The sequence below is a fragment of the Triticum aestivum genome, chromosome 5D (genome assembly GCF_018294505.1).
Source record: "Triticum aestivum cultivar Chinese Spring chromosome 5D, IWGSC CS RefSeq v2.1, whole genome shotgun sequence".
In the NCBI taxonomy this organism is placed as follows: domain Eukaryota; kingdom Viridiplantae; phylum Streptophyta; class Magnoliopsida; order Poales; family Poaceae; genus Triticum; species Triticum aestivum.
Window position 1 is genome coordinate 380,987,217 of NC_057808.1, and position 24,231 is coordinate 381,011,447.

The window sequence follows — 24,231 nt, forward strand, 5'->3', positions numbered from 1 at the left end:
TTACCTTCGGATTCTTCTCCAGTCTCACCGTCTGCGTTGCTACCGTTGTGACTGCGGGGGAATGTTGGGTATATTGATTAGAAAAGACGAGATAGACTAGGATTTGTTCCTGCCTTATCTTGTACTCCAAGTTGGTCTTTGTACTCCTATATATATGGCCACGAGGTTCAAGCAATACAACAAACTATCCCACCAATCCCTCTCTCTCCCTTCTAACACCAAAATTAGCCAAAATTTAAGAACTAGTAAAAGAGAATGACAAAACCAACACAGAGCAAAACTCCTACTGCTATGGTTGAGGATTAGATTATTTTCTAATTCTAAGTTCACGTTGATGTGAAAACAAGTTGCTCACAACATTTTTAATGTTCCGCCATTACATCTCTAAAGGTTTGGTTACAGACAACATAAAACGGAAAGCACTCATCACGCCACAACCCTCTACTCAGTTGAGAACGGGAAGGGTTAGAAATTAGTTAGTTTTGACTTTTGAGGCTAAGTTTGTCACAGTTGAAATGCTAAATTATCTTACAATTTGATGGGGAAAATACCTATAAAAAGGCTAAGCTTATGATTGCTAAACTATGGATTTTTTTCAATTTAGTGAGGAAAAACAGCCATGAAATATGCAAAAGTAAGCTATTCCAAACATTTAAATAGGCAAAAATAATTCGGTGAATGGAACTACCAAAATCTACGAAGATTTCAAGCTAGTCTATTCTTTAATAGCATATCTTTTTAGCAAGGCAAAATATCATCAATTAAGAAGAGAGCGAGAATTGCCTGATTAATTAACGGGAAAGAGCACCAGCGACCGACCTGGCCACTGACAAGGAGACCCCAGAGCATGGTTACAACTTACAACAGAATATCGGAGAGGTACATGTCCACGTGACTTTAACACTGAACCTGCAGTTGGACGCTTGCTCTAGACATGCTAGGGATCAACTCCTCGTGCTTTCGATCACACGGTACCTCTGCATCGTTCACCAGATGAGACAAAACGATCTCTGCTTTGGTTCCTTCTTGCAGCTGCGATGACACACCAATATACGCAATGGTCAATTCAGTCATGCGTGACCAGCTCAACTCCAGTGTTCTGGTGTGGAATTTAGCATAAGGCATTTCAATGGTCAGATATGGCTGAACGTAATGAGCTAACTCCAAAGGAGATACGTTCATTTTTCTTCTTCAAAACAGGAAGTATCTGGAAGAGGAAGTCCACAGAGGAGAGCTGCTGGTCACACTGGGCTGGCGCGCACGTAGCAGCTTCGAAGAGGCTCTTCGCAGCCAGTACAACTTGCAGCATCTATATAAGGCAGCACCATCGGATCCTGATCTATCACCTTCAACAAGCTCATCTACCAACCCAGCAAACTAAAACCCCACTTCCCAAGCAAACAATTCCTAGACAAGACACTGCTCAAATGGCATCCCAGCTGGTCGAGAGCCACCGTGCCGGTGCCGAGGTCCACAAGGGGAACGATATCTGCAAGAAGAAGACGGTTGAGCTTCTCGAAGAGCTCGGCCTCCCAAAAGGCCTCTTTCCTATGGATGACATCGAGGAGGTCGGGCACAACTGTGAGACTGGGTTCGTCTGGATAGTCCAGAAGAAGAAGAAAGAACACACATTCCGGAAGATCAACCAGACCGTCTCCTACGACACCGAGGTGACCGCTTTTGTGGAGAAGGGCAAGATCAAGGAGGTCACCGGGGTCAAGATCGAGGCGCTCTCTTTGGTCGAGGTCTCTGTGGATGAGTCTTCTGCTGATAAGGTCACTGTCAAGACCGACACCGGTCTGTCTGACACCCATGATGCGTCCGCGTTCGCGCTCTGGGAATAGGGAGCTACTAGCTAAAAAGACCAGAAGAATAAAGTCAGTGAATGGTTCGGCACTAAGTTCACGTGTTATGGAGAAGTATATGTTTCCGTTGTCTTTGTAATCTAATAAAAGGCTGCTACATGAATGTTGCTTCCTTTCAGCCCGTAAGCATTCGCCAAATGTAATGAATAACACTTATATCGCCTTCTATATCCCACTTCGACCACTCTCAACTTCCCACTGTTGTCCCTATCTTTGTGTGTGAGAGAATAAGGGCCTGATCAACAAATAATTAAGCAAGGCTTTGAAATACAACATGAACCATGACATGCACAGAAGAATTCTAATTTTGATTCTCGGTATCTGGATTTTCATGTTAATTTTAACATTTCATAATTGTAGATGTATGTTGTATCAGTGTCTCAAACAAACAAAGAGAGCGACAGCGAGGCTGGGATGGCAACATTGTGGAATAGTTTCCTCTTTTGTTGATTTTATTGTTCTCGCTAAAATCAGATAATCGGAGATTATTTCCAGATTAAGGTTCAGATCGATGTGAAAAACATTTTTGGTTTTCTTAGGCACATATTTTTATGCGAAAACGACTTGTCTTGAATTTTTTGTTGTTGTACTAAAAGATTGCTGAGAAAATGCGAAGGAAAGAAAAACGGGACAAAAGCAGAAACTAGAGCAAACCTCAACTAGCCAAAACCTAAGAACTACCAAAAGTGAATGGGAAAACCAACACAGAGGAAAACTCCTACTGCCATGGTCAAGGCTGCATGATCATCAGATTATTTTCCCATTCTAAGTTCAGGTTGATGTGAAAACAAGTTCCCCAGGAACTTTTAATATTCCATCATTACATCTCTAAAGGCTTGGTTTCAGCCAACATAAAACGGGAAGAACTCACCGTCTACTCAGTTGAGAATGGGAAGCGCTAGAAATTAGTTAGTTTGAGGCTAAGTTTGTGATTGTTTGCTAAATTATCTTACAATTTGATGTGGAAAAAAGATATAAAAAGGCTAAGTTTGTGACTGCTAAAATATGGAATATATTTATTAATTTGGTAAGAAGAAATGGCTCTGAAATATGCAAAAGTAAGTTATTCCAAGCAGTTAAATAGGCAAAAGTAATTTGGTGAATGGAACTATCAAAATCCACAGCGACACCAGGCTACTCTGTTCTTTGATAGCATGAGATAATTTGACGGCTATTGGAAACGAAAGCAAGATGCAGGACAGGAACTTTGGGAGATGCTGAATATACCTGCATGATATAATCAGGCCTGTTAGACTGCTACATTGTATACTTTCTCAGTCCATGTGAAAACAAGCTCAGCGTTTGGTGGATTTCTCAATTTAAGTTACTTGCTACGAAGCAAAGCAGATCCTTATGCTTCACGAACCAGTGGAGATGCTCGTTCATCTTGGAACAGCGCACGAGTGCATTGAGAGGTGCTTTGTCTGCCAGCAATGGTACTAACCGAAGGTTGTGCACCACATCCTCGAATATCCAGTTCTGTCAATATGGCAAGTATATGTAATCGGCTGGCCATGAATGGTTCACTTTCTATGACCCCCATACTGTCAGATGATAAAGATGAAAGATCCATCTCCAACCTCTCCAGACACTCATCCATCCTTTTCAGCAGGTTCGTCGACATTTCGTGCAGTGCAACTCCCACACCCATGTGTTGGTACGCTTACACTCCCTGCTGTACACATTCTTTGACATCCAAAGGAGCACCTGCTGGCGCAAGACTTCAAAGAAGTTTGAGAGCTCGTCAAGGTCTGTCCTTGACACCATCATGGACTTGGACTCTGATCCAAGTCCATCCAGAACCAGTTCAACTATTTCTCTGGCAAACGGGAGGACCTGCTCGATCACCTTGGTAGGAGAATTGGAGGCAACGAGCCCTGAGAGTGGCAAGCAGAGTACCGATGCAAGTGTATGACGGCATGACTTGTAGAGGGAATCCTTATTGCCCGCGGTCAGAGAAAGCAAACGGCAGAATTCCAGCAGCACCGGCGCCGTGACGAGCCTTACATTGGGCGGTAAGGTCGCAGGGTCGGTGCTGAGAAAGCACCTGATGGCGCGCTCGGCGTAGAAGCGAGAGGAGGAGAAATCCGAGAGGTAGAGGTGAACCAGCGCGATGGCGGCGCCCGACTGGAGGAAGATGTCGAGGTGCTCCTCGGCGCCCTTGGCCCTGCGATCGCTCCGGTTCTGCTCGCTGCCGAGGTCGCACCAGACGATGTACTCCTTGACGAGGTCTTCCAGGGTGTTGGCGGTGCCGGCGGACCCGGAGGCGGCGTTGGCGGCGATGTGCGAGGCGAGCTGCCAGGCCTTGGGGTGCGGGGTGGAGCGGAGGCGCGCCGCGAGCTGGAGGGTGGAGTCGGGCGGGAGGCCGAGCGAGGCCACGGTGGCCTCCGGCTCGAGCTGGCGCCCCGCGTGGAGGAGGCGCAGGTCGCGGCCGTAGCCGCGGTCGGCGAGGTGGGCGGGCACGGCGGCGGCGGTGTCGTCCGCGGCCGCGTGCATCGGGATGGTCTTGGAATCGGTGGCGCGCACGAAGAAGTGGAGGCGGCGGGAGGGCGGCGCGTAGAAGGACGGCGACGCGCCCGCCGCGCCGGAGTGGGCCGTCGTCATGACGGGCGCCTTGGAGGAGGGCGGGAGGGCGGGCTTCGCGGCGGCGGGGGAATCGCGGAGGGGGCGAGGGTTTTGCCGCGGAAATTGGGGGACGACGCTGATGGGGAGGGAGGAGGAGAGGGGCTGCTCTGTTTTGCTCGTGGTCAAGACTCAAGACTCAAGACTCTCTCTGCCCCCGTTCTACTTTGAGCATTTTCTTTTTCTTTTTCTTTTTGCGGGGATTAATCCACACACTGATACGGAAGCCGAACATCTAAAGCTAGCCCCAAATGTTCGCAGACATTTCAAACGAAATTTAACAAAAATAAATAAATTTGATACAATTTTAAACAAATTGGACGATTTTTATTCAAACTTGGATAGTTTTTACATAAAACCGGGCGTTATTTGGTCCGGTGAACTAAAAAAATACCCTATATTTGACGGTGACCTCATACGCCATGTCGGGCAGATTGGCGGCACCTTCATCACTGTCGTCCTCAGAGTCGTCTGGCGCTCGCGGATGAACTTCTCCGTTTGCTCCTGCGTCGCACGCAGTGTGGCCGTGACCACCGCAGACGTGGGTGGGGGGAGAGACGGGCGGTTGCGGCGGCGGTGGTTTCGCGAAGAGACCACTCATGTACTTGCCCATCTACTCGTCGAGGCAGCGGAGACGACACTTGCTCCTCTCCACCGTGGTCTTTGAGATTTCGACTGGTCCATGACCCAGGCCGTTGCGAGCTCCGGGTCGTTGGAGATTTCCGGCGGTGGGACATCAGACACCGCGAACTCCACCTCGCGCGAGGCGTTGTGCCTACCCCGCAGCCGTCGCTCCCTGTCCGCGTACTCCTGTGCCATCATGGCGCTCCGGGAGGATGATTTGTCGCCATTGCTCCCTCCACGGCGGCCGTCGAGGTAGTGCAGTATCCGACCGCACACTTTCGCGGCGATCATGTGGGGCCGGCCACCACCGGCACGACTAGGAGGTGGCGAGAGCAGCTCCTCCTTGACGCGGCTGGGAGGCGGCGGCGACAACTGCTCCTCCTTTCCCATGCGGCGTTCGTTCGGACGTCGCGGTTGCATGGGGAGAGCAGAGAGAGGAAGGAGGCTCCGACTTGGTGGCGCAGAGAAGCGTCTTTGGTGGCGCCACCCGACCAATGTCATGGAGGAGCGAGCGACGGAGCATCAGCTTCATCTGCTCCTCGTACTCGGTGTCCGTCACTGCATACACTGCGTTCTACAAGAGGACGGGCGTCTGCGGCGGCTGGTCCTCTTCGTCGCCAGAGAAGATGACAATCTCCTTCTTCGCGGAAGAGCTAGCCACCAAGGGCCAAGACTTGCCCGTCGCCGATGAAGAGGAAAGAGGCGGAGGTGCGCGAAGACTTGGCGCTAAGATGTGGAGTGAAGAGTGCGATGTGGATGGCCCCGACACCGTGCTTAAATTGCCATGGTCAGGCCAGGCGAACGGACTGTTAAGCCGCTTCAATGCGGCGTAGCGGGCTCAGTTGATTTCTCGGGACGAGTGTCCGCATTGAAGTGGCGTCACCCGAGAGGTCGCGTCGATCAGCGCCGCCCTGTCGTACGGTCACATCGTGTGGCATCAATGCCGGCGTGAATGCGACACGGAAAGCGACGTGCCCGTTGGAAAGAAAGCGCGCGCGAGGCGAGCGAGGTTTAGGGTGAACTAGAGTTGTCGTATGTGTGCGTGGTAGCGGTCCGGTCGCCGGCAAAGCCCCTTCCCCTCCCGGTTTACTTCCGATTTACGAGAAAAAAGCCGTCCGCGTCGGTCCGCGCATGAATGCAAGACTGCATTCGATGACAAAACACGTCAGTACCGCACGGTCCACGGATGAGGACGGTTTAAGAGTCAGCTTTGAATATGTCCTCGCGATCGCTTATGCCTTTTCCTTCTTTTTTTTTTCTCTTCTTGAGACTGCATTTTCCTCGGCCCGTTTTCGGGCTTCAATTATTTAAAGTTGTACATCAACCTACAACCTAGCCAGCATTCATCGTAAAATGTCATTTTACTCCCCTTTTGAATGCAAACATATGCAAGGTTTTCTTAGAATAGCATGACCTCATGAATAACTATGGTTTCATTTACTTTTAGGTGCTCGGACCGAATCCGTTGAGTCTCTTAAAAGTGTTCATAAGTTTAAGGAACACACATGTGGTTACAAAAGTGAGTGCATGTATGCGTTTGCGAGCGTCTAGCACGCCGATCGACCGAACGAATTTTTGGCCGGTCGCCGTGCGGCCCTCCTATTGAAGCCCACGGCACCGTTGGATTCCCCAATTCGTTTTCCTTCCTCGCGCGTGAAAAACATACTCAACTGGAGGCTAGTCACCGCGCGCCGCGTGCGCTTCCCCCTCCGTCGTGCGCTCCTAGTGAGGCGTGACAATCGTGTCCGTCGGCATCGTCATCCTCGGCTACTAGCCAGCGGTCGTGCTGCCCCTGGCCTGCCACCATTAGTTGCAGCTCGTGTCGAGGTTGGAAGCTTGCACAGGAGGCCATCATAGTGCACATCATCGCATTGATGTATCACCCTGACGCCCTCCGTTCGAGCAAGTGGGTGCGCTACTTCATTCTCACCATCGAAACACCGCACGTAGAGGTTGCAGCATTGGTAGCGCCGGGCATCGCAGCAAAAAACACCCTGGCCTTGTCTCTCGGGTCACCGCGTGTCCATGGCCATCACAGTAAAACAAAATGCTTGGCGTAGCTTTTGCAGGCTCCGGTTGCAGCCCACGGTTGCGCCACCCGTCATTGTCACAAAAACCGCATTCGTCGATTGAAGCCAAAAAAAACTATCAGTTCTAGCTTCGCCGGCAGCGGTCCAGCATCCCCATCATCGCTTGCAGCTCCTTTTCCCGCTGCTGGTTGAAGCTTTTCTGTCGCAGCTTGCACAAGCAAACCGCTGGTCGCAGCAACAAATCACACTGCCAGTTGAAGCTTTTCTGAAGCCGGTTGAAGATTTTCTGTCGCAGCTTGCACAAGCAAACCGTTGTTCGCAACAACAAATTGCTGTGTCGGTTGAAGCTCTTCTGAAGCCGATTGAAGCTTTTCTGTCGCGGCTTGCGCTAGTCGTGACAACAAATCGCGCTACCGGTTGAAGCTTTTTTTAAGCTAGTTGAAGATTTTTGTCGCAACTAGCAGAAGCAAAAGTGTTGGTCGCAACAACAAAATTGCCTGCTAGTTGAAGCTTTTCTGTCGGTCGGTTGAAGCTATCGACGATGTTGGTGTATCATCTGCAGAGGTGTGTTCTAGCCCCCCGTGTCCGTTGTCTCCAGCGCCGGTAAGTGTCGATTGCAGCATGCTCGTGTCCGGGGACCCAAAAACTAAATCCCGACCTGGCCCGAAACAAATAGGAAGTGCACTTTTCCCATTAAATAACCCACTTTAATCATTTTTGGGCATATAAATAATATAGCATAGCTATATATCTATCAAGACCCTATTTTTGACTTATTTTAGGCTTTTAATTTGGGCCGAATCTAGAGCCCGAGCACAGGCCAACCATTAGTCTTCGGGTTTGGGCTGTCGGGCTCTCATCATGCCCAAGTCTTATTTTGGCTGTGTACATCCTAACTATGCAGTCAACCCTTTTGAATTAATAAAATTCATCTTTAATCCAAGAAATCTCTAAAGGCTTGGTTTCACACAACCAAAACCCGAAAAGAACTCATCATGTCACAGCCCTCTACTCAGTTGAGAACAAGAAGGGTCAGAAATTAGTTAGGTTGAGGCTAAGTTTGTGACTGTTGAACTATTAGATTATCTTACAATTTGATGTGAAAATAGCAATAAAAAGGCTAAGTATGTGATTGCTAAACTATGGAATATGTCGTATTAATTTGGTGAGGAAAAACAGTTGTGAAATATTTGAAATTAAGTTATTCCAAACACTTAAATAGGCAAATAAATAATTCAGTGAATGGATACCGAACTATAAAAATCTATGGTGATGTCACGCTACTCTGTTCTTTAGGGGGTGTTTGTTTTCAGGGACTTTTTTGTGTAGGGACTAGAAAAAGTCCCTCTTAGAGACTTTTTTACCAAACGAAAGGGTCTTTTTAGGGACTAAACTAGGCATTTGGGACTAAATAAAGAAGACTCTCAAGGAGAGTCTTTTTGGGACTTTTCCAATAATGCCCCTCCATGCACCCATTGGCCCGCCACCCCATGGTGTTGTTTGATTGTTATTTTTCTATATACTAGGGGCAACATGGTCATTTAATAACCTTTAGGAAGGGACTAGGGACTTTTTAGTCTCTGGAAACAAACAGGGAGGGACTTTTTAGGGACTATGGACTTTTTAGTTGGGACTAGAAAAAGTCCTAGGACTAGAGAACCAAACACCACCTTAATGGCATGACATAATTTGACAGCTACTGGGAGTGAATGCAAGATGCAAGTGAGCAACTTTGGAAGATACTGAATATACATACATGATATAATCGGGTCTGTTATACTGCTACATTGTTGAATAATTATTTCTCAGTTTATGTGAAAACAAGTTCATCGTTCGGTGGATTGCTTTGCTCACAAAGCTTATTTGAGTCTAAATGCAATGGGAATTGATTTATTTATTTATTTTGCTCGGTTTATTTATTTATTTTGACTCCCGAACTGATTTTATTTTTATTTCGACTCGGGAACTGAATTTTTGTTTCACTCGAGATCACCAACTTATATGTTTCTAATAAGAATCTCGATGAGCGTTGTTTTGTTACTAGGTACGGAGCCCAGCTTCTTAGACAAGGTCACAGGTACTTCCACGCCAATATAAGCATGGTCAATTTAGTCATCCGTGACCAGCTCAACTCTAGTGAGGTAAGGGGTTCCGAGATATCCACTGCTTTAATCTGGTATCGTTAGCTAAATAAGCATGGCGTCTACTTAATACTCCAGAGTCTTTATGTGCTACTATCTTGAGAGCTAAATATTTTTCGAACAGCGATTTAATGAGTGCAAATCTAAAAAAGGGCTCCTCTTTTACTTGGCAAAGTATCATGGCGGGAGTGAACTGTCTGAAAAAACGGTTATATTTGGCGAGTTGGAAACGGACATAAAATTGATATTTGGAGAGATGCATGGATTCCTAACTGTGCGAATAGAAAAATTATTACTTATAGAAGGGGACAACTACTATCAAAGATCTGTGATCTTATTGACCCAGTCACGAATTCTTGGGATGAAGATCTGGTGAGACAAACATTCTGGCCAATTGATGCACAAAGGGTATTAGCAATTCCACTTCCCATATGTAATATGCCTGACTTTATTGCTTGGAGCCATAAAAAAATGATAAGTTCACTATTTGGAAGAATGGAACCAACAACATGAGAAAAAATTAGAACACGCACACGTAATGGGTAGAACCAATGTCAACCCTATATGGGGTAAGATTTGGAAACTATCCTGCCCGGCAAAAATTAAAATTTTCATATGGCGTACACTGCATGGTACCCTCCCATGCCGAGTTACACTTGCCAACAGACATATAGAAGTTTCACCCATTTGCCCTTCATGCTCGAATGGACCGGAGGATACAAAACATGTCTTGTTTCGGTGTCAGAAGGCGAAAGAAGTTTGGGAAAAATTAGGCCTACAAGAGGTGATCCATAAAGTCTGTGTTGTTGATCACTGAGGGAGAGGCGGTGCTAGAATTCTTACTCCTTATGAAAGATCAAGAATTAAACATTAAGGGCATCCAGAATGCACATGAGTTAATAGCTATTACAGCTTGGTATCTATGGTGGGATAGAAGTCAACTGGTCCATGAAGGAAAGTTACAGGATGCAAATCAAACTTCGATGGGGGCTCGTGCTATAACGGCAAGCTATGTCAATGCATACTCCCCTAAGGCAACTCACAAAACAGGGGGATGGAGTATCCCTCCTAGGGGATTTGTGAAACTGAATGTTGATGCCGCTTTCGATCATGATCTTCTTCAAGGTGCAGCTGGGGCGGTCCTGAGAGATGATAAGGGAAGGTTCATTGTTGGAGGAAACTGGAGGATTGACTGGTGCGATGATGTATTAACAACAGAAATTCTAGCTCTTAAATTTGGTTTATTCCTAGCACAGAAGGCGGGTTGCAATCGCCTTGTTGTAAACTCAGATAACATGGAAGTGATCGACATAATGAATAATGGAGGACACTCGGCGGGAGCGGCAGCTGCAGTTTTTGATGATTGTTACTTTTTGGCTTGTGATTTTCCTATAGTTAAATTTAAACACTGTAATAGTGAAGCAAATAGAGTGGCCCATGAAATAGCTAGGTTAGCAAAATTTCCAACCACTAGGGATTGGTTTGAGGAGCCTATGAAGGATATTGTACCTCTTCTTATGGACGATGTAACTATTATTTCTAATTAATAAAGTTGAAGTTTTATTTCAAAAGAAAACTCTAGTGTTCTATTGTGGACTTCAGAGTGGTATTTTTTCCAGAAAAAGAAGTATCTGAAAGAAGAAGTCCAGAGAGGAAAGCTGCAGGTCTCACTGGGCATCTATATAAGGCAGCACCATATTCTGTTCTATCACCTACAGCAAGCTCATCCACCAATCCACAAACCTAAAACCACACTTCTGAAGCAAACCAATCCTAGACAATAGCTCAAATGGCGTCCCAGCTGGTCGAGAACCACCGCGCCGGCGCCGAGGTCGTCAAGGGGGGCAATGTCTGCAAGAAGAGGTCCGCTGAGCTACTCGAAGAGCTCGGCCTCCCGAAAGGCCTCTTTCCAATGAGCGACATCGAGGAGGTCGGATACAACCGTGAGAATGGGTTCGTGTGGATGCTTCAGAAGAAGAATGAGCACACCTTCAAGAAGATCAAGCAGTCTGTCTCCTATGCCACCGAGGTGACCGCTTTCATCGAGAAGGGCAAGATAAAGAAGGTCACCGGGGTCAAGGTCAAGGAGCTGTTTCTGTGGCTCAGTTTGGTCGAGGTCTATGTCAATGAGTCTTCTGCTGAAAAGGTCACCTTCAAGGTGGGCACCGGTCTGTCCGACACCCATGATGCATCAGCGTTCGCTCTTGGAGAATAGGGAGCTAGTAAAATATGCTCCGGAAAAATAGTGGTTCGGCACTATGTTCACATGTAGTACGTGTTTCCGTTTTCTTGTAATCTAAAGACTGTTGCATGAATGTTGTAAAGTGTTCCTCAATACTGTGGAATGAATGTTGTAAGTGTTCCTCAATGAAATGAATAATTGCACTTATAACCCTTCCCACAACGATCACTCTCAACTTCCCATGTGTGTGTGATAGAGAGGCCTTATCAACAATTTCTATTTCATTGATTTTGATGTTCTCACTCTTAGGTAAAAGTTGTTTGAGCGTTGCATTTCATCTCTAAAGGATAGGTTTCAGATAACATAAAACGCAAAGAACTTCTCATGCTACGACCTCCTGGTGCTGAACTGCCGAAATTTGGAAGTTGATAATATGGATCAGAGGGAGGTGCTAAGATACAAATGTATTTAGACTAATTTGAGACAAAGGGAGTACAAAAGCTTTGGATCCCTTGAGGCAAGAGAGTGAAATCTAAGTTCGACTCATTTGATCCTGCAGCTTAACCTTTCATGGTGGCGGCATAGAACATAACATGTACTATTCCTTTGTAAACAAATATAAGACGCTTTATAGATCACTATGTCTTATATTTGTTTACAAATGGAGTACATGTGAAAAATAAAATGAAAGACTATTGCAGTTTAAAACAGATAATTCCTTGAATTTCAGGTTCGCATCCTTAACAACACCTCTCCCATAGGATAACAGCAACCAAATTGCATCCAAACACAGAACAGACATCACATCCTTAACAACAACTCCCCCATAAGCATAACAACAATTAAAGTGCATCCGAGCACCACCGACCACACCACTACCAACAATACATACAGCCCCCTGAAGGTCGCATCAACACTACCCTGTACTCACACAGTCACGTCTCTGTGCAACAATGTCCTAAAGCCTCGTTGTTAGTCCTTCGCCACATGTTAAGCGTTAATGCTGCAAGCATAATCACAGCTCCCATGTCACAGCGTAAGCGTCAAGCACAACACTGACGCTGCAAGAGGAAAAGAAGGTTAGCATATAAAATATCCAAATAAAAATAAACTCAAGAAAGTATAAGACAGACAAAAAAGCATTACTCGCTGGTCACTTTCTTCTGTTGCAGAAGGTTCTTGATGCACTCTGCGAGGCAATCCTGGTCATGCGCTGCAGCAAGTAACTCGTTGTCATCTGTGCTCGACATTGTTGTCAACTTGCCATCCTGAAACAACGGAACTCATAAGAAATATCTCAAAAATAATTAAAGATCTGGGCCCTGACCAAACTGAACTAATATATATAGAAAGCTCATAATATTATGTACTAATAGCACGTGGACAAGCTAAATCTAGGAAACGTACCCTGGCATGGTCAGGACCATGATGAACAAGATGGCAATGGTACTTTATAATGCTTCCCAACAAGTTGAAATAAGGAAGGGTGTTGAAATTTGGTATCAGCTTGTACCAGAAAACCTTCCAGAGAATGTAATTCATAGGGGTCTGCTTGATAAAATCTCGCCAGTTTGAAGAAGGAGCTACTTTGAAAACAGTATCAAAGAACGGGTTTTCCTCAAAATTCAAGTCCACCAGAAGCCAATACAGATTCCTAAGGAGATTTGCCCTTCCTATCGATGACATAACAAAGGGGTGTAGCAGGAGGTATGCATAGTACCAAGATTGGAAATCCTCTTCAGCAAGTGTGCCATGAGACTTCAACGCATTTGTGAAGTGTTCCATAAACACAGGAATCACTCCATTGATCATGAAGTTTGGAACTATTGTGTCAGCTATTTGAGTAAGGTCCTTGTTCGACATTGCTCTACTGGTGCAACGGACAGATTTGGCAATTGGATAAATGTGAGTTCCGTCTATGACTTCCCAGTCATCAAGGCTTAATTGACCATCCCAACAGTAACCTCTTTTGTGTTCTGCTATGGTATGTTGTGTTAACTTGTGAAGCAGAATCCTTGACTCTTTTACTGTTGTTGGGACGTCTTTGCTATAGGCCTGGTTCTGGAACAGATGAGCAATTCTGCCTGCAGGATTGTTGATGAAGTGCTGACGCAATGAACATATGCTGCAATACAAGAATAAGCTCTTTTAGGAACTTTACACTAATATTTACGCAATGTCTAGATGATGCAGTATAATAGCATGGTCTAAGTGAAAATGAAATTTGCGTGCTTGTAACCAAGGGAGATCAAAAAGTAGGGGCATAGAACTCTTAAGACTTTACTACCACATTACAAAGCTAAAAGCCCATGCCGCTGTTTTGCTCCAAAAGACAACTAATATGACCTAGTTATTGCGCAAGAGAAATGTTTGAAACAAATGAAAATTTAGCTCAAAGAACACATAACATGTATTAATGCTGCACTGGCAATACCCAAATAACCAAATTAGGTAGAGAGGGAATAGTGTTGCAGTATACAAGACTGCAAGGAATGAATAGAAAACGAAACAAAGATCAGCGGGCCATGAAAAATTACCTTGAAGGCATCTGCATAACTGTCAGTTTTGTTTGGACTTGAATGAATTGTTTCATTTTATCCTCACTTGCAAACCTCTTCTTTATAGTCTCAGGACTCTGACTTTTGAAAGATTCCAATAAGAATGTTCTGAGGGCAGACTCCAAATGTACTTTTAACCTGTGGAATAATCAACGGTTGTTCAAACCACAATTCATGAACATATTTAAGGCATAGTCCACAATAACTATCAGTGCACAGATGACAAATGCAAGTGGATGATAAAAGCATTCCCTACAAAATAACTAAGGCAGTGGCTTACTTATGTCAGAACTCACCTCTCATAGTTATTACATACTCCCTCCGTAAACTAATATAAGAGTGTTTAGATTACTACTTTAATGATCTAAACGCTCTTATATTAGTTTACAGAGGGAGTATCATGTATGCAAGTTTACGATCTTCTGTTTTCAACCTGTCAAAACTCATCTTTAAGTGACAGCTACCAGATGCCCAAAGGCGGCGTGCATCTTCACCACAGCACCTAGAACAAGAATTCAATATCGTTAGCCTGTTATTAGCTGAAGCAATAGGAACAACGATAACGAAATCCAAACCATAACTAACCTTCGTAGATGCTTGAGGTAGGTCATGGTCGTGTTGCTGTCTTCAGACTGCTGGAGTGCCTGTGCATAGGATTCAGGAATGGGCTCGAAAAATGGGGAAACATCAGCATGTGGGGGTTCGACCGGTGAGGTGGCTGCCTGAGAGGCTGTGGATGTTGGTGTGGATCCGGGCGGAGGAGTCGGAGACAGAATCGCTGGAGCCTGAGGATGAGGGAGGGCAACGGGTGAGGTAACTGCCTTTGGAGACGCTGTGGATGTTGGCGGGGATCCGGGTGGAAGATTGAATTCCATCGTCCCGATCTTCAATGAAGAAGCTGTGGAGGAAGATGATGGCGTCGAAGGTGCGCCCGACGCCGACAAGGGTGATGTTGATGTTGGATTTGGGACGACGCTGCTGCTCCCGCCTCCTCCTCCTCCTCCTCCTCCTCCCCTCAAAGAAGGAGGGGGGCGGCCACCTTCGCCGAGTGACGACGACGAGGAGGAACCCTCGGATGTCTTCACGTGAAGACGCACTTCCCTTTCCCTCTTCCTCTTTCCCATCTTCTCGCCGCCTCACCGCCGCGGCCGCCGCCGATCGGGTGACACGGGTTTAGGGTTTGGGGAGCGGAAGATGTGGTCGTCTCAGTTGTTCTCTCTTGTGTCTTAGAGGGGGTACCGGTGGGCTTCGGACTGTCGGCCTGCGAGAATCTGGGCTTCGGAGAAGGGAGCCCCACGCGCCCCGCGAACTAGGCCGGCCCAGGTCGCCATGTACTCTCTTCCCGCACGATCACGGTGCAGGCAAACCCTATTTGACGCTGCATGCGAGCATTAACGTGTATTTCGCAAACTGGCGCCTGCAGCGCCCCGCTCGCACCAGGGTTCGACCCCTCAACCTCTCTGAGATAACCGCTACGCACTAACGACCTTGCCATCACCATGCTAGTGCACAAAAAGTTTATTTCTCTTCTTATATTCCTTATTCAGTTTGGTTTATTCTTTTTCTTTTTTTCTCATTCTTTTTCGTTTTCTTTAATGCACCGCTTCAGGTACTCGCGCCCACGCGCCCAGCAAACTGGGCTGGCCCAGGTTGCCATGTACGCTTTTCGCGTACGATCACGGTGCACGTCACTTCATTCATTTCGATCGAAGTTGACCGGTCCAGCGTTAACTGGTCAACAGTTGACTTTTGAAATAAGAAAAAAACCGAAAAAATCATGAATTCAATATATTCATGAATTTTCAAAAAAAAATCACAGACTTCAAAATCGTTCACGGACTAAAAAAAGTTCATCCATTTGAAAAAGTTGATCGATTTTGAAAAAAAAATTCATAAAATTTGAAAAAGAGTTCACCAATTTTGAAAAAAATTCGTTAGTTTCAAAAATAGTTCACAAACTTTAAAAAAAGTTCATCGGATTTGAAAAAAAGTTCACCGACTTTTAGAAATGTTGTCGGATTTTTGGAAAAAGTGCACCGAATTTGAAAACGTTGATGGATTTTGAAAAAAGTTCACCATATTTGAAAAAACGTCCATCAAATTTGATGACCTTTTTTGTTGAATTATAAAAACAAAAAAGAAAAAAGAAAAAATAAAAGGAACAAGAAAAAAGGAATGGAAAAGAAAAAGGAAAGATGAACAAAGGAATAAAAAGGTTGCAAATAACCACATTGGTATGTTGTTCTAGTTGGCTATCGAGGCTAGCTTGCACGAGGGCGTCGCTAGTTCAAAACCTACTACTTGCTCTTTTTTGCGCCAGTTAGGGCGCCGTTTAGGATTTGCCTTCGGAGAAACTGGTGTGAGTCTTTGGCACTTCTTCTTAAATAAGGGGAGCTTTCTAATTGGTGTTGCAGGCCCACGCACCATCACCCCGTGGGGCCAATAAAGGACCATCACCCCGTGGGGCCCATAAAGGTGAGCCCAGGTGGGGTTCGCTCGCTCCGGGTCGTTCGCGTGTGGGTTCAACCATTGATTAAACTAGAAAATACCCCGCGCGTTGCGGCGGGAATTGGTTGCAGTACATTCGGAAGATATTTGGTTGTATAGTAGACAAATGTTTTGATAAATAATATGATAATTAAAACTGGAAAATACATATGTATAATAATAATTATTTATAGAAAATAAAAAGAACATAATATGTGCTAAAATTAATTTGTAGTTGCTAGGGTGGGGGTCTTCTTCGTTGATAACTATTTAGACATGTGGGGTTCCTTTCTTAATGTACTCGAAGATGTATTTGCTGGACTTATGTTCTTATTACAATCATCACAAATGGACATAATTAAGTAGATCACTAAGGAGATTGAGGGACTAGTCGAAGTCGCCAAACACGTTGTTTGCGGTGTACTCAATCAACGTGTTCTCCATTTTAGCAGCATCCTCAGGCAGATAAGGAACCACGGCGTTGCTCGGTCCAGGAGGAACATCGTGCGAACCACCAGCTCCTTTTGCACTATCTGGATGAAGGTTGAAGTTGGCTTCAAACCTTTTCCCTTGAGGTGCTTTGCGTCCCTGAGATTGCTGGTACAGCATAACCAGATGCTTGGGCATTGTGCACTTTTCAGTAGAATGCGTGTAGCATCCACACTTGTTGCAAAGCTTAGATTTATCAACCCTGGGCTTTGAAGTGCCTTTTCCCTTTTCTGGGTATCTAGATCTCCTGTTCCCATTGCGCTTTCGCTTATGCTCGAAATTGGAATGTTTACCCCGAAAGGTACCATTAAACTTCTGTCTATTTGCAACATTCAAATGGACTTCAGGTAAAGGTTGTGCCCCAACTGGGCGCTGAGAGCCATTCTTAGCGAGTAGCTCATCATGCTTTTCAGCCTGAAGTAACATGTGAATAAGCTCAGAATAGACAGTGTAGTTTCGAGCATGGTATTGTTGTTCGAGGATTCTATCTGAAGGGAGCATATTAGACAAAGTTTTCTCTATCTTCTCCCCCTCAGTAGGTTCCTTCTCACAAAAGCGCAGTTTGGAACATATCTTATGGACAAAATGATTGTACTCACCGATGGACTTGAAATCCTGAAGACGGAGATGAGTCCAATTATGGAGTGCTTCTGGCAGGACTACTGCCTTCTGCTATTCATACCTCGTTTTGAGGGCCAGAAACAGAGTACTAGGAGATTCCTCCTGTAAATACTCAGACTTGAGATCTGGATGAATATGGTGCCTTATGATGAATAAAGCAGCATAGTTCTGCTGTTCTGTCAGCGGCGTGGCCCCAGCCGGGAGAGGAGTCTCCGGGGGTTGTATTGCACGCGCTATCCCACGGGACGCAAGACTGATCTTGATGTCCATAGCCCATGTAGGGTAATTGTGGCCATTGAGGGCAAGCTCCTCAAACTCTTTGGCAGTCATCTTCGCCTACATGAGAAACCAGAGATAATTAATAACCATCATGGTTCTGTAATAAGAATGCAAAAATTTGATATTCAAGTTTAAACTTGAAAAATTCTCAACCTCAATTGTGTGAACATAACACTTTGAAGATCACTTAGATCTCACAGTAATAGGCTACATCGCCATTACCTTGTGTATGCTATAATTCAGATATAAGGAATACACGTTGGAGGTAGACCTCATAGTAAGAGAGAATAGTCTGCAAATGTGCATTAGATCACAACCCATTACTTTGTGATTCCAAATAAGATGAGGGAGAAATATTCAAAAAAATTGCAAGTTTGATATGCGAGAGAAGATCTCAATCGCAAAAACATGTTCAATAAAAATGAGATGTGGTAAACACATGGAACATGTCATTCTTCCCAGATTAAATCCGGTACTTTATTTATATTATCAATCCATTACATAATATAAACACACTAATAATTACACAAGTCCTAGTCAGATGTAATCTAGAACTGGACTAGTATGTAAGTAGCAGTCAAACTAGGTACTAAATAGAGTCTAAAACTGCACCATATACAATAATTAGTACTAGACTAATAAAAACAGAGAAAAAAATGGCGTCCACGGCCAACAGGAGGCAACCGGAGAACCCGTAGGCGCCTGGGCCTGGGCCTGCACGGCCTTTGGCTGGCCCAACCGCCGTCGCACCGCATAAGACAAAGGGGGGAGAGGGCGGTTACGGATACGGGTCGGATAATCCGACGCCCGCACCACCACTCGATCCCCTCCTCCGACACGGCGCTACCAGCGGGGGGAGCGGCCGCCGCCGCATCCCATCAGTCTCTGGTGGTCACCGTCTCGTCGCCGACGAGCCCTCCTCGTCCGAAGCGGAGACGGCGATGGTGGAGGCCTGGCGTAGCGGAGTGGTGGCGAAGCCGAGGTTCGCCGGAGCCCATGAGCCTGGGCTGCGGTCAAGGGCCGCGACGGCGCGCCTGACGAGGCGGCCGAAGCACTGCTCCGCGCGGATGCTCGGGCCCGCAGTAGCCTCCAGTGGTGGTGGAGAGTTGACGCCGGCACCTTCCTGAAGGAAATATGCCCTAGAGGCAATAATAAAGTTGTTATTTATATTTCCTTAAATCATGATAAATATTTATTATTCATGCTAGAATTGTATTAACCGGAAACTTAGTACATGTGTGAATACATAGACAAACATAATGTCACTAGTATGCCTCTACTTGACTAGCTCGTTGAATCAAAGATGGTTAAATTTCCTAACCATAGACATGAGTTGTCATTTGATTAACGGGATCACATCATTAGAGAATGATGTGATTGACTTGACCCATTCTGTTAGCTTAGCACTTGATCATTTAGTTTGTTGCTATTGCTTTCTTCATGACTTATACATGTTCCTATGACTATGAGATTATGCAACTCCCGAATACCGGAGGAACACTTTGTGTGCTACCAAACGTCACAACGTAACTGGGTGATTATAAAGGTGCTCTACAGGTGTCTCTGATGGTACTTGTTGAGTTGGCATAGATCGAGATTTGGATTTGTCACTCCGATTGTCGGAGAGGTATCTCTGGGCCCTCTCGGTAATGCACATCACTATAAGCCTTGCAAGCAATGTGACTAATGAGTTAGTTGTGGGATGATGCATTACGGAACGAGTAAAGAGACTTGCTGATAACGAGATTGAACTAGGTATGGTGATACCGACGATCGAATCTCGGGCAAGTAACATACCGATGACAAAGGGAACAACGTATGTTGTTATGCGGTTTGACCGATAAAGATCTTCGTAGAATATGTAGGAGCCAATATGAGCATCCAGGTTTCGCTATTGGTTATTGACCGGAGACGTGTCTCGATCATGTCTACATAGTTCTCGAACCCATAGGGTCCGCATGCTTAACATTCGGTGACGATTTATATTATGAGTTATATGATTTGATGACCGAAGTTTGTTCGGAGTCCCGGATGAGATCGGGGACATGACGAGGAGTCTCGAAATGATCGAGCCGTAAAGATCGATATATTGGAAGGCTATATTCGGACATCGGAAAGGTTCCGACTGATTCGGGTATTTTTCGGAGTACCGAAGAGTTACAGGAATTTGTATTGGGCCTTAATGGGCCATACGGGAAAGGAGAGAAAAGGCCTCATGGGTGGTCGCACCCCTCCCCATGGACTGGTCCGAATTGGACTAGGGAGGGGGGCGCCCCCTTCCTTCCTTCTCCTTCTCCCTTCCCCTTTTCCTACTCCATGTGGGAGGTGGAATCCTACTAGGACTAGGGAGTCCTAGTAGGACTCCACACTTTGGGCGCACCCTATGAGGGTCGGCCTCCTCCTCCCTCCTTTATATACAGGGGCAAGGGGGGCACCCTAGAACACACAAGTTGATCATTGATCTTTAGCCGTGTGCGGTGCCCCCTCCACCATAATCCACCTCGGTCATATCGTAGCGGTGCTTAGGCGAAGCCCTGCGTCGGTAGCTTCATCAACACCGTCATCACGCCGTCGTGCTGACGGAACTTTCCCTCGAAGCTCTACTAGATCGTGAGTTCGTGGGACGTCACCGAGCTGAATGTGTGCAGATCGCGGAGGTGCCGTACGTTCGATACTAAGATCGGTCGATCGTGAAGACGTACGACTACATCAACCGCGTTGTCATAACGCTTCCGCTTACGGTCTACGAGGGTACGTGGACGACACTCTTCCCTCTCGTTGCTATGCATCACCATGATCTTGCGTGTGCGTAGGAATTTTTTTAAAATTACTACGTAACCCAACAGTGGCATCCGAGCCAGGTTTATGCGTAGATGTTATATGCACGAGTAGAACACAAGTGAGTTGTGGGCGATAATAGTCATACTGCTTACCAGCATGTCATACTTTGATTCGGCGGTATTGTTGGATGAAGCGGCCCGGACCGACATTACGCGTACGCTTACGCGAGACTGGTTCTACCGACGTGCTTCGCACACAGGTGGCTGGCGGGTGTCAGTTTCTCCAACTTTAGTTGAATCGAGTGTGGCTACGCCCGGTCCTTGTTGAAGGTTAAAACATCACATACTTGATGAAAAATCGTTGTGTTTTGATGCGTAGGTAAGAACGGTTCTTGCTAAGCCCGTAGCAGCCACGTAAAACTTGCAACAACAAAGTAGAGGACGTCTAACTTGTTTTTGCAGGGCATGTTGTGATGTGATATGGTCAAGACGTGATGAGATATAAGTTGTTGTATGAGATGATCATGTTTTGTTGAAGTTATCGGCAACTGGCAGAAGCCTTATGGTTGTCTCTTTATTGCATAAGATGCAAGCGCCAAATAATTGCTTTACTTTATCGCTATGCGATAGCAATAGTTGCAAGAGCAATAGTTGGCGAGACGACCATGTGACGACACATTGATATAGATCAAGATGATGGAGATCATGGTGTCATGCCGGTGACGATGGAGATCATGACGATGCTTTGGAGATGGAGATCAAAGGCACAAGATGATGATGGCCATATCATGTCACATATTTTGATTGCATGTGATGTTTATCTTTTATACATCTTATTTTGCTTAGTTCGGCGGTAGCTTTATAAGATGATCCCTTACTAAAATTTCAAGGTATAAGTGTTCTCCCTGAGTATGCACCGTTGCGACAGTTCTTCATGCTGAGACACCATGTGATGATCGAGTGTGATAAGCTCTACGTTCACATACAACGGGTGTAAGCCAGTTTTGCACACGCAGAATACTCGGGTTAAACTTGACGAGCCTAGCATATGCAGATATGGCCTCGGAACACTGGAGACCGAAAGGTCGAGCGTGAATCATATAGTAGATATGATTAACATAGTGATGTTCACCATTGAAAACTACTCCATCTCACGTGATGATCGGACATGGTTTAGTTGATTTGGATCACGTGATCACTTAGATGATTAGAGGGATGTCTATCTAAGTGGGAGTTCTTAAGTAATATGATTAATTGAACTTTAATATATCATGAACTTAGTCCTGATAGTATTTTGCAAATAATGTTGTAGATCAATAGCTCGCGTTGTTGCTTCCCTATGTTTATATGTGTTCATAGAGAAAACTAAGTTGAAAGATGATAGTAGCAATGATGCGGACTGGGTCCGTGATCTGAGATTTATCCTCATTGCTGCACAAAAGAATTATTTCCTTGATGCACCGCTAGGTGACAGACCTATTGCAGGAGCAGATGCAGACGTTATGAACGTTTGGCTAGCTCAATATGATGACTACTTGATAGTTTAGTGCACCATGCTTAACGACTTAGAATCGGGACTTCAAAGACGTTTTGAACGTCATGGACCATATGAGATGTTCCAGGAGTTGAAGTTAATATTTCAAGCAAATACCCGAGTTGAGAGATATGAAGTCTCCAACAAGTTCTATAGCTAAAAGATGGAGGAGAATAGCTCAAGCAGTGAGCATGTGCTCAGATTGTCTGGGTACTACAATCGCTTGAATCAAGTGGGAGTTAATCTTCCAGATAAGATAGTGATTGACAGAGTTCTCTAGTCACCATCACCAAGTTAGTAGAACTTCGTGATGAACTATAGTATGCAAGGGATGACGAAAACGATTCCCGAGCTTTGCATGATGATGAAATCGATGAAGGTAGAAATCAAGAAAGAGCATCAAGTGTTGATGATTAACAAGACCACTAGTTTCAAGAAAAGGGAAAGGGAAAGAAAGGGAACTTCATGTAGAATGGCAAGCAAGTTGTCATTTCTGTGAAGAAGCCCAAAGCTAGACTAAAGCCTGAAACTGAGTGCTTCTACTGCAAAGGAAATGGTCACTAGAAGCGGAAATGCCCTGAATATTTGGTGGATAAGAAGGATGGCAAAGTGAATAAGGGTATATTTGATATACAGGTTATTGATGTGTACCTTACTAGTGTTTATAGTAGCCCCTGGGTATTTGATACTTGTTCGGTTGCTAAAAATTAGTAACTCAAAACAGGAGTTGCAGAATAAACAGAGACTAGTTGAGGGTGAAGTGACGATGTGTGTTGGAAGTGGTTCCAAGATTGATATGATCATCATCGCACACTCCCTATACTTTCGGGATTAGTGTTAAACCTAAATAAATGTTATTTGGCGTTTGCCTTGAGCATGAATATGATTTGATCATGTTTATAGCAATACGGTTATTCATTTAAAGTCAGAGAATAATTGTTGTTCTGTTTACATGAATAAAACCTTCGATGGTCATTGATGACCCACAAGTATAGGGGATCTATCGTAGTCCTTTCGATAAGTAAGAGTGTCGAACCCAACGAGGAGCAGAAGAAAATGACAAGCGGTTTTCAATAAGGTATTCTCTGCAAGCACTGAAATTGTAGGTAACAGATAGTTTTGTGATAAGATAATTTGTAACGGGTAACAAGCAATGAAAGTAAATAAAGTGCAGCAAGGTGGCCCAATCCTTTTTGTAGCAAAGGAAAAGCCTGGACAATTCCTTATAATGAGAAAAGCACTCCCGAGGACACATGGGAATTATCGTCAAGCTAGTTTCATCACGCTCATATGATTCGCGTTCGGTACTTTGATAATTTAATATGTGGGTGGACCGGTGCTTGGGTACTGCCCTTTCTTGGACAAGCATCCCACTTATGATTAACCCCTATTGCAAGCATCCGCAACTACAAAAGAAGTATTAAGGTAAACCTAACCATAGCATGAAACTAGTGGATCCAAATCAGCCCCTTACGAAGCAACGCATAAACTAGGGTTTAAGCTTCTGTCACTCTAGCAACCCATCATCTACTTATTACTTCCCAATGCCTTCCTCTAGGCCCAAATAATGGTGAAGTGTCATGTAGTCGACGTTCACATAACACCACTAGAGAAGAGACAACATACATCTCATCAAAATATCGAACGAATACCAAATTCACATGACTACTAATAGCAAGACTTCACCCATGTCCTCAGGAACAAACATAACTACTCACAAAGAATATTCATGTTCATGATCAGAGGAGTATTAATATGCATTAAGGATCTGAACATATGATCTTCCACCAAGTAAACCAATTAGCATCAACTACAAGGAGTAATCAACACTACTAGCAACCCACAGGTACCAATTTGTGGTTTTGATACAAGATTGGATACAAGAGATGAAGTAGGGTTTTGAGAGGAGATGGTGCTGGTGAAGTTGTTGATGGAGATCGTCCCCCTCCCGATGAGAGGATCGTTGGTGATGACGATGGTGATGATTTCCCCCTCCCGGAGGGAAGTTTCCCCGGCAGA

The 24,231-nt window shown here is 45.2% G+C and overlaps 3 protein-coding genes and 1 pseudogene across 3 annotated transcripts; 2 read left to right on the forward strand and 2 right to left on the reverse strand.

Moving 5' to 3' along the window:
- Positions 1–1,062: 1,062 nt before the first annotated feature.
- On the forward strand, positions 1,063–2,035 carry LOC123121945 (uncharacterized). The gene has a single exon (XM_044542044.1). It carries the CDS (start codon positions 1,140–1,142, stop codon positions 1,842–1,844), a length of 705 nt encoding a protein of 234 aa, XP_044397979.1. The 5' UTR covers positions 1,063–1,139; the 3' UTR covers positions 1,845–2,035.
- A 1,022-nt stretch (positions 2,036–3,057) lies between these two features.
- LOC123120678 (E3 ubiquitin-protein ligase UPL5-like) lies at positions 3,058–5,501 on the reverse strand (annotated as a pseudogene).
- Positions 5,502–11,071: 5,570 nt separating this feature from the next.
- Positions 11,072–11,497, forward strand: LOC123125015 (uncharacterized). Its single transcript, XM_044545561.1, has one exon. It carries the CDS (start codon positions 11,072–11,074, stop codon positions 11,495–11,497), a length of 426 nt encoding a protein of 141 aa, XP_044401496.1.
- Positions 11,498–12,165: 668 nt separating this feature from the next.
- On the reverse strand, positions 12,166–15,218 carry LOC123121946 (uncharacterized). The gene is made up of 6 exons (XM_044542045.1): positions 14,608–15,218; positions 14,456–14,524; positions 14,002–14,160; positions 12,872–13,589; positions 12,611–12,732; positions 12,166–12,525 (listed from the first exon to the last, which is right to left on the reverse strand). Exons 1-6 carry the CDS (start codon positions 15,144–15,146, stop codon positions 12,480–12,482), a joined length of 1,653 nt encoding a protein of 550 aa, XP_044397980.1. The 5' UTR covers positions 15,147–15,218; the 3' UTR covers positions 12,166–12,479.
- Positions 15,219–24,231: the final 9,013 nt, after the last annotated feature.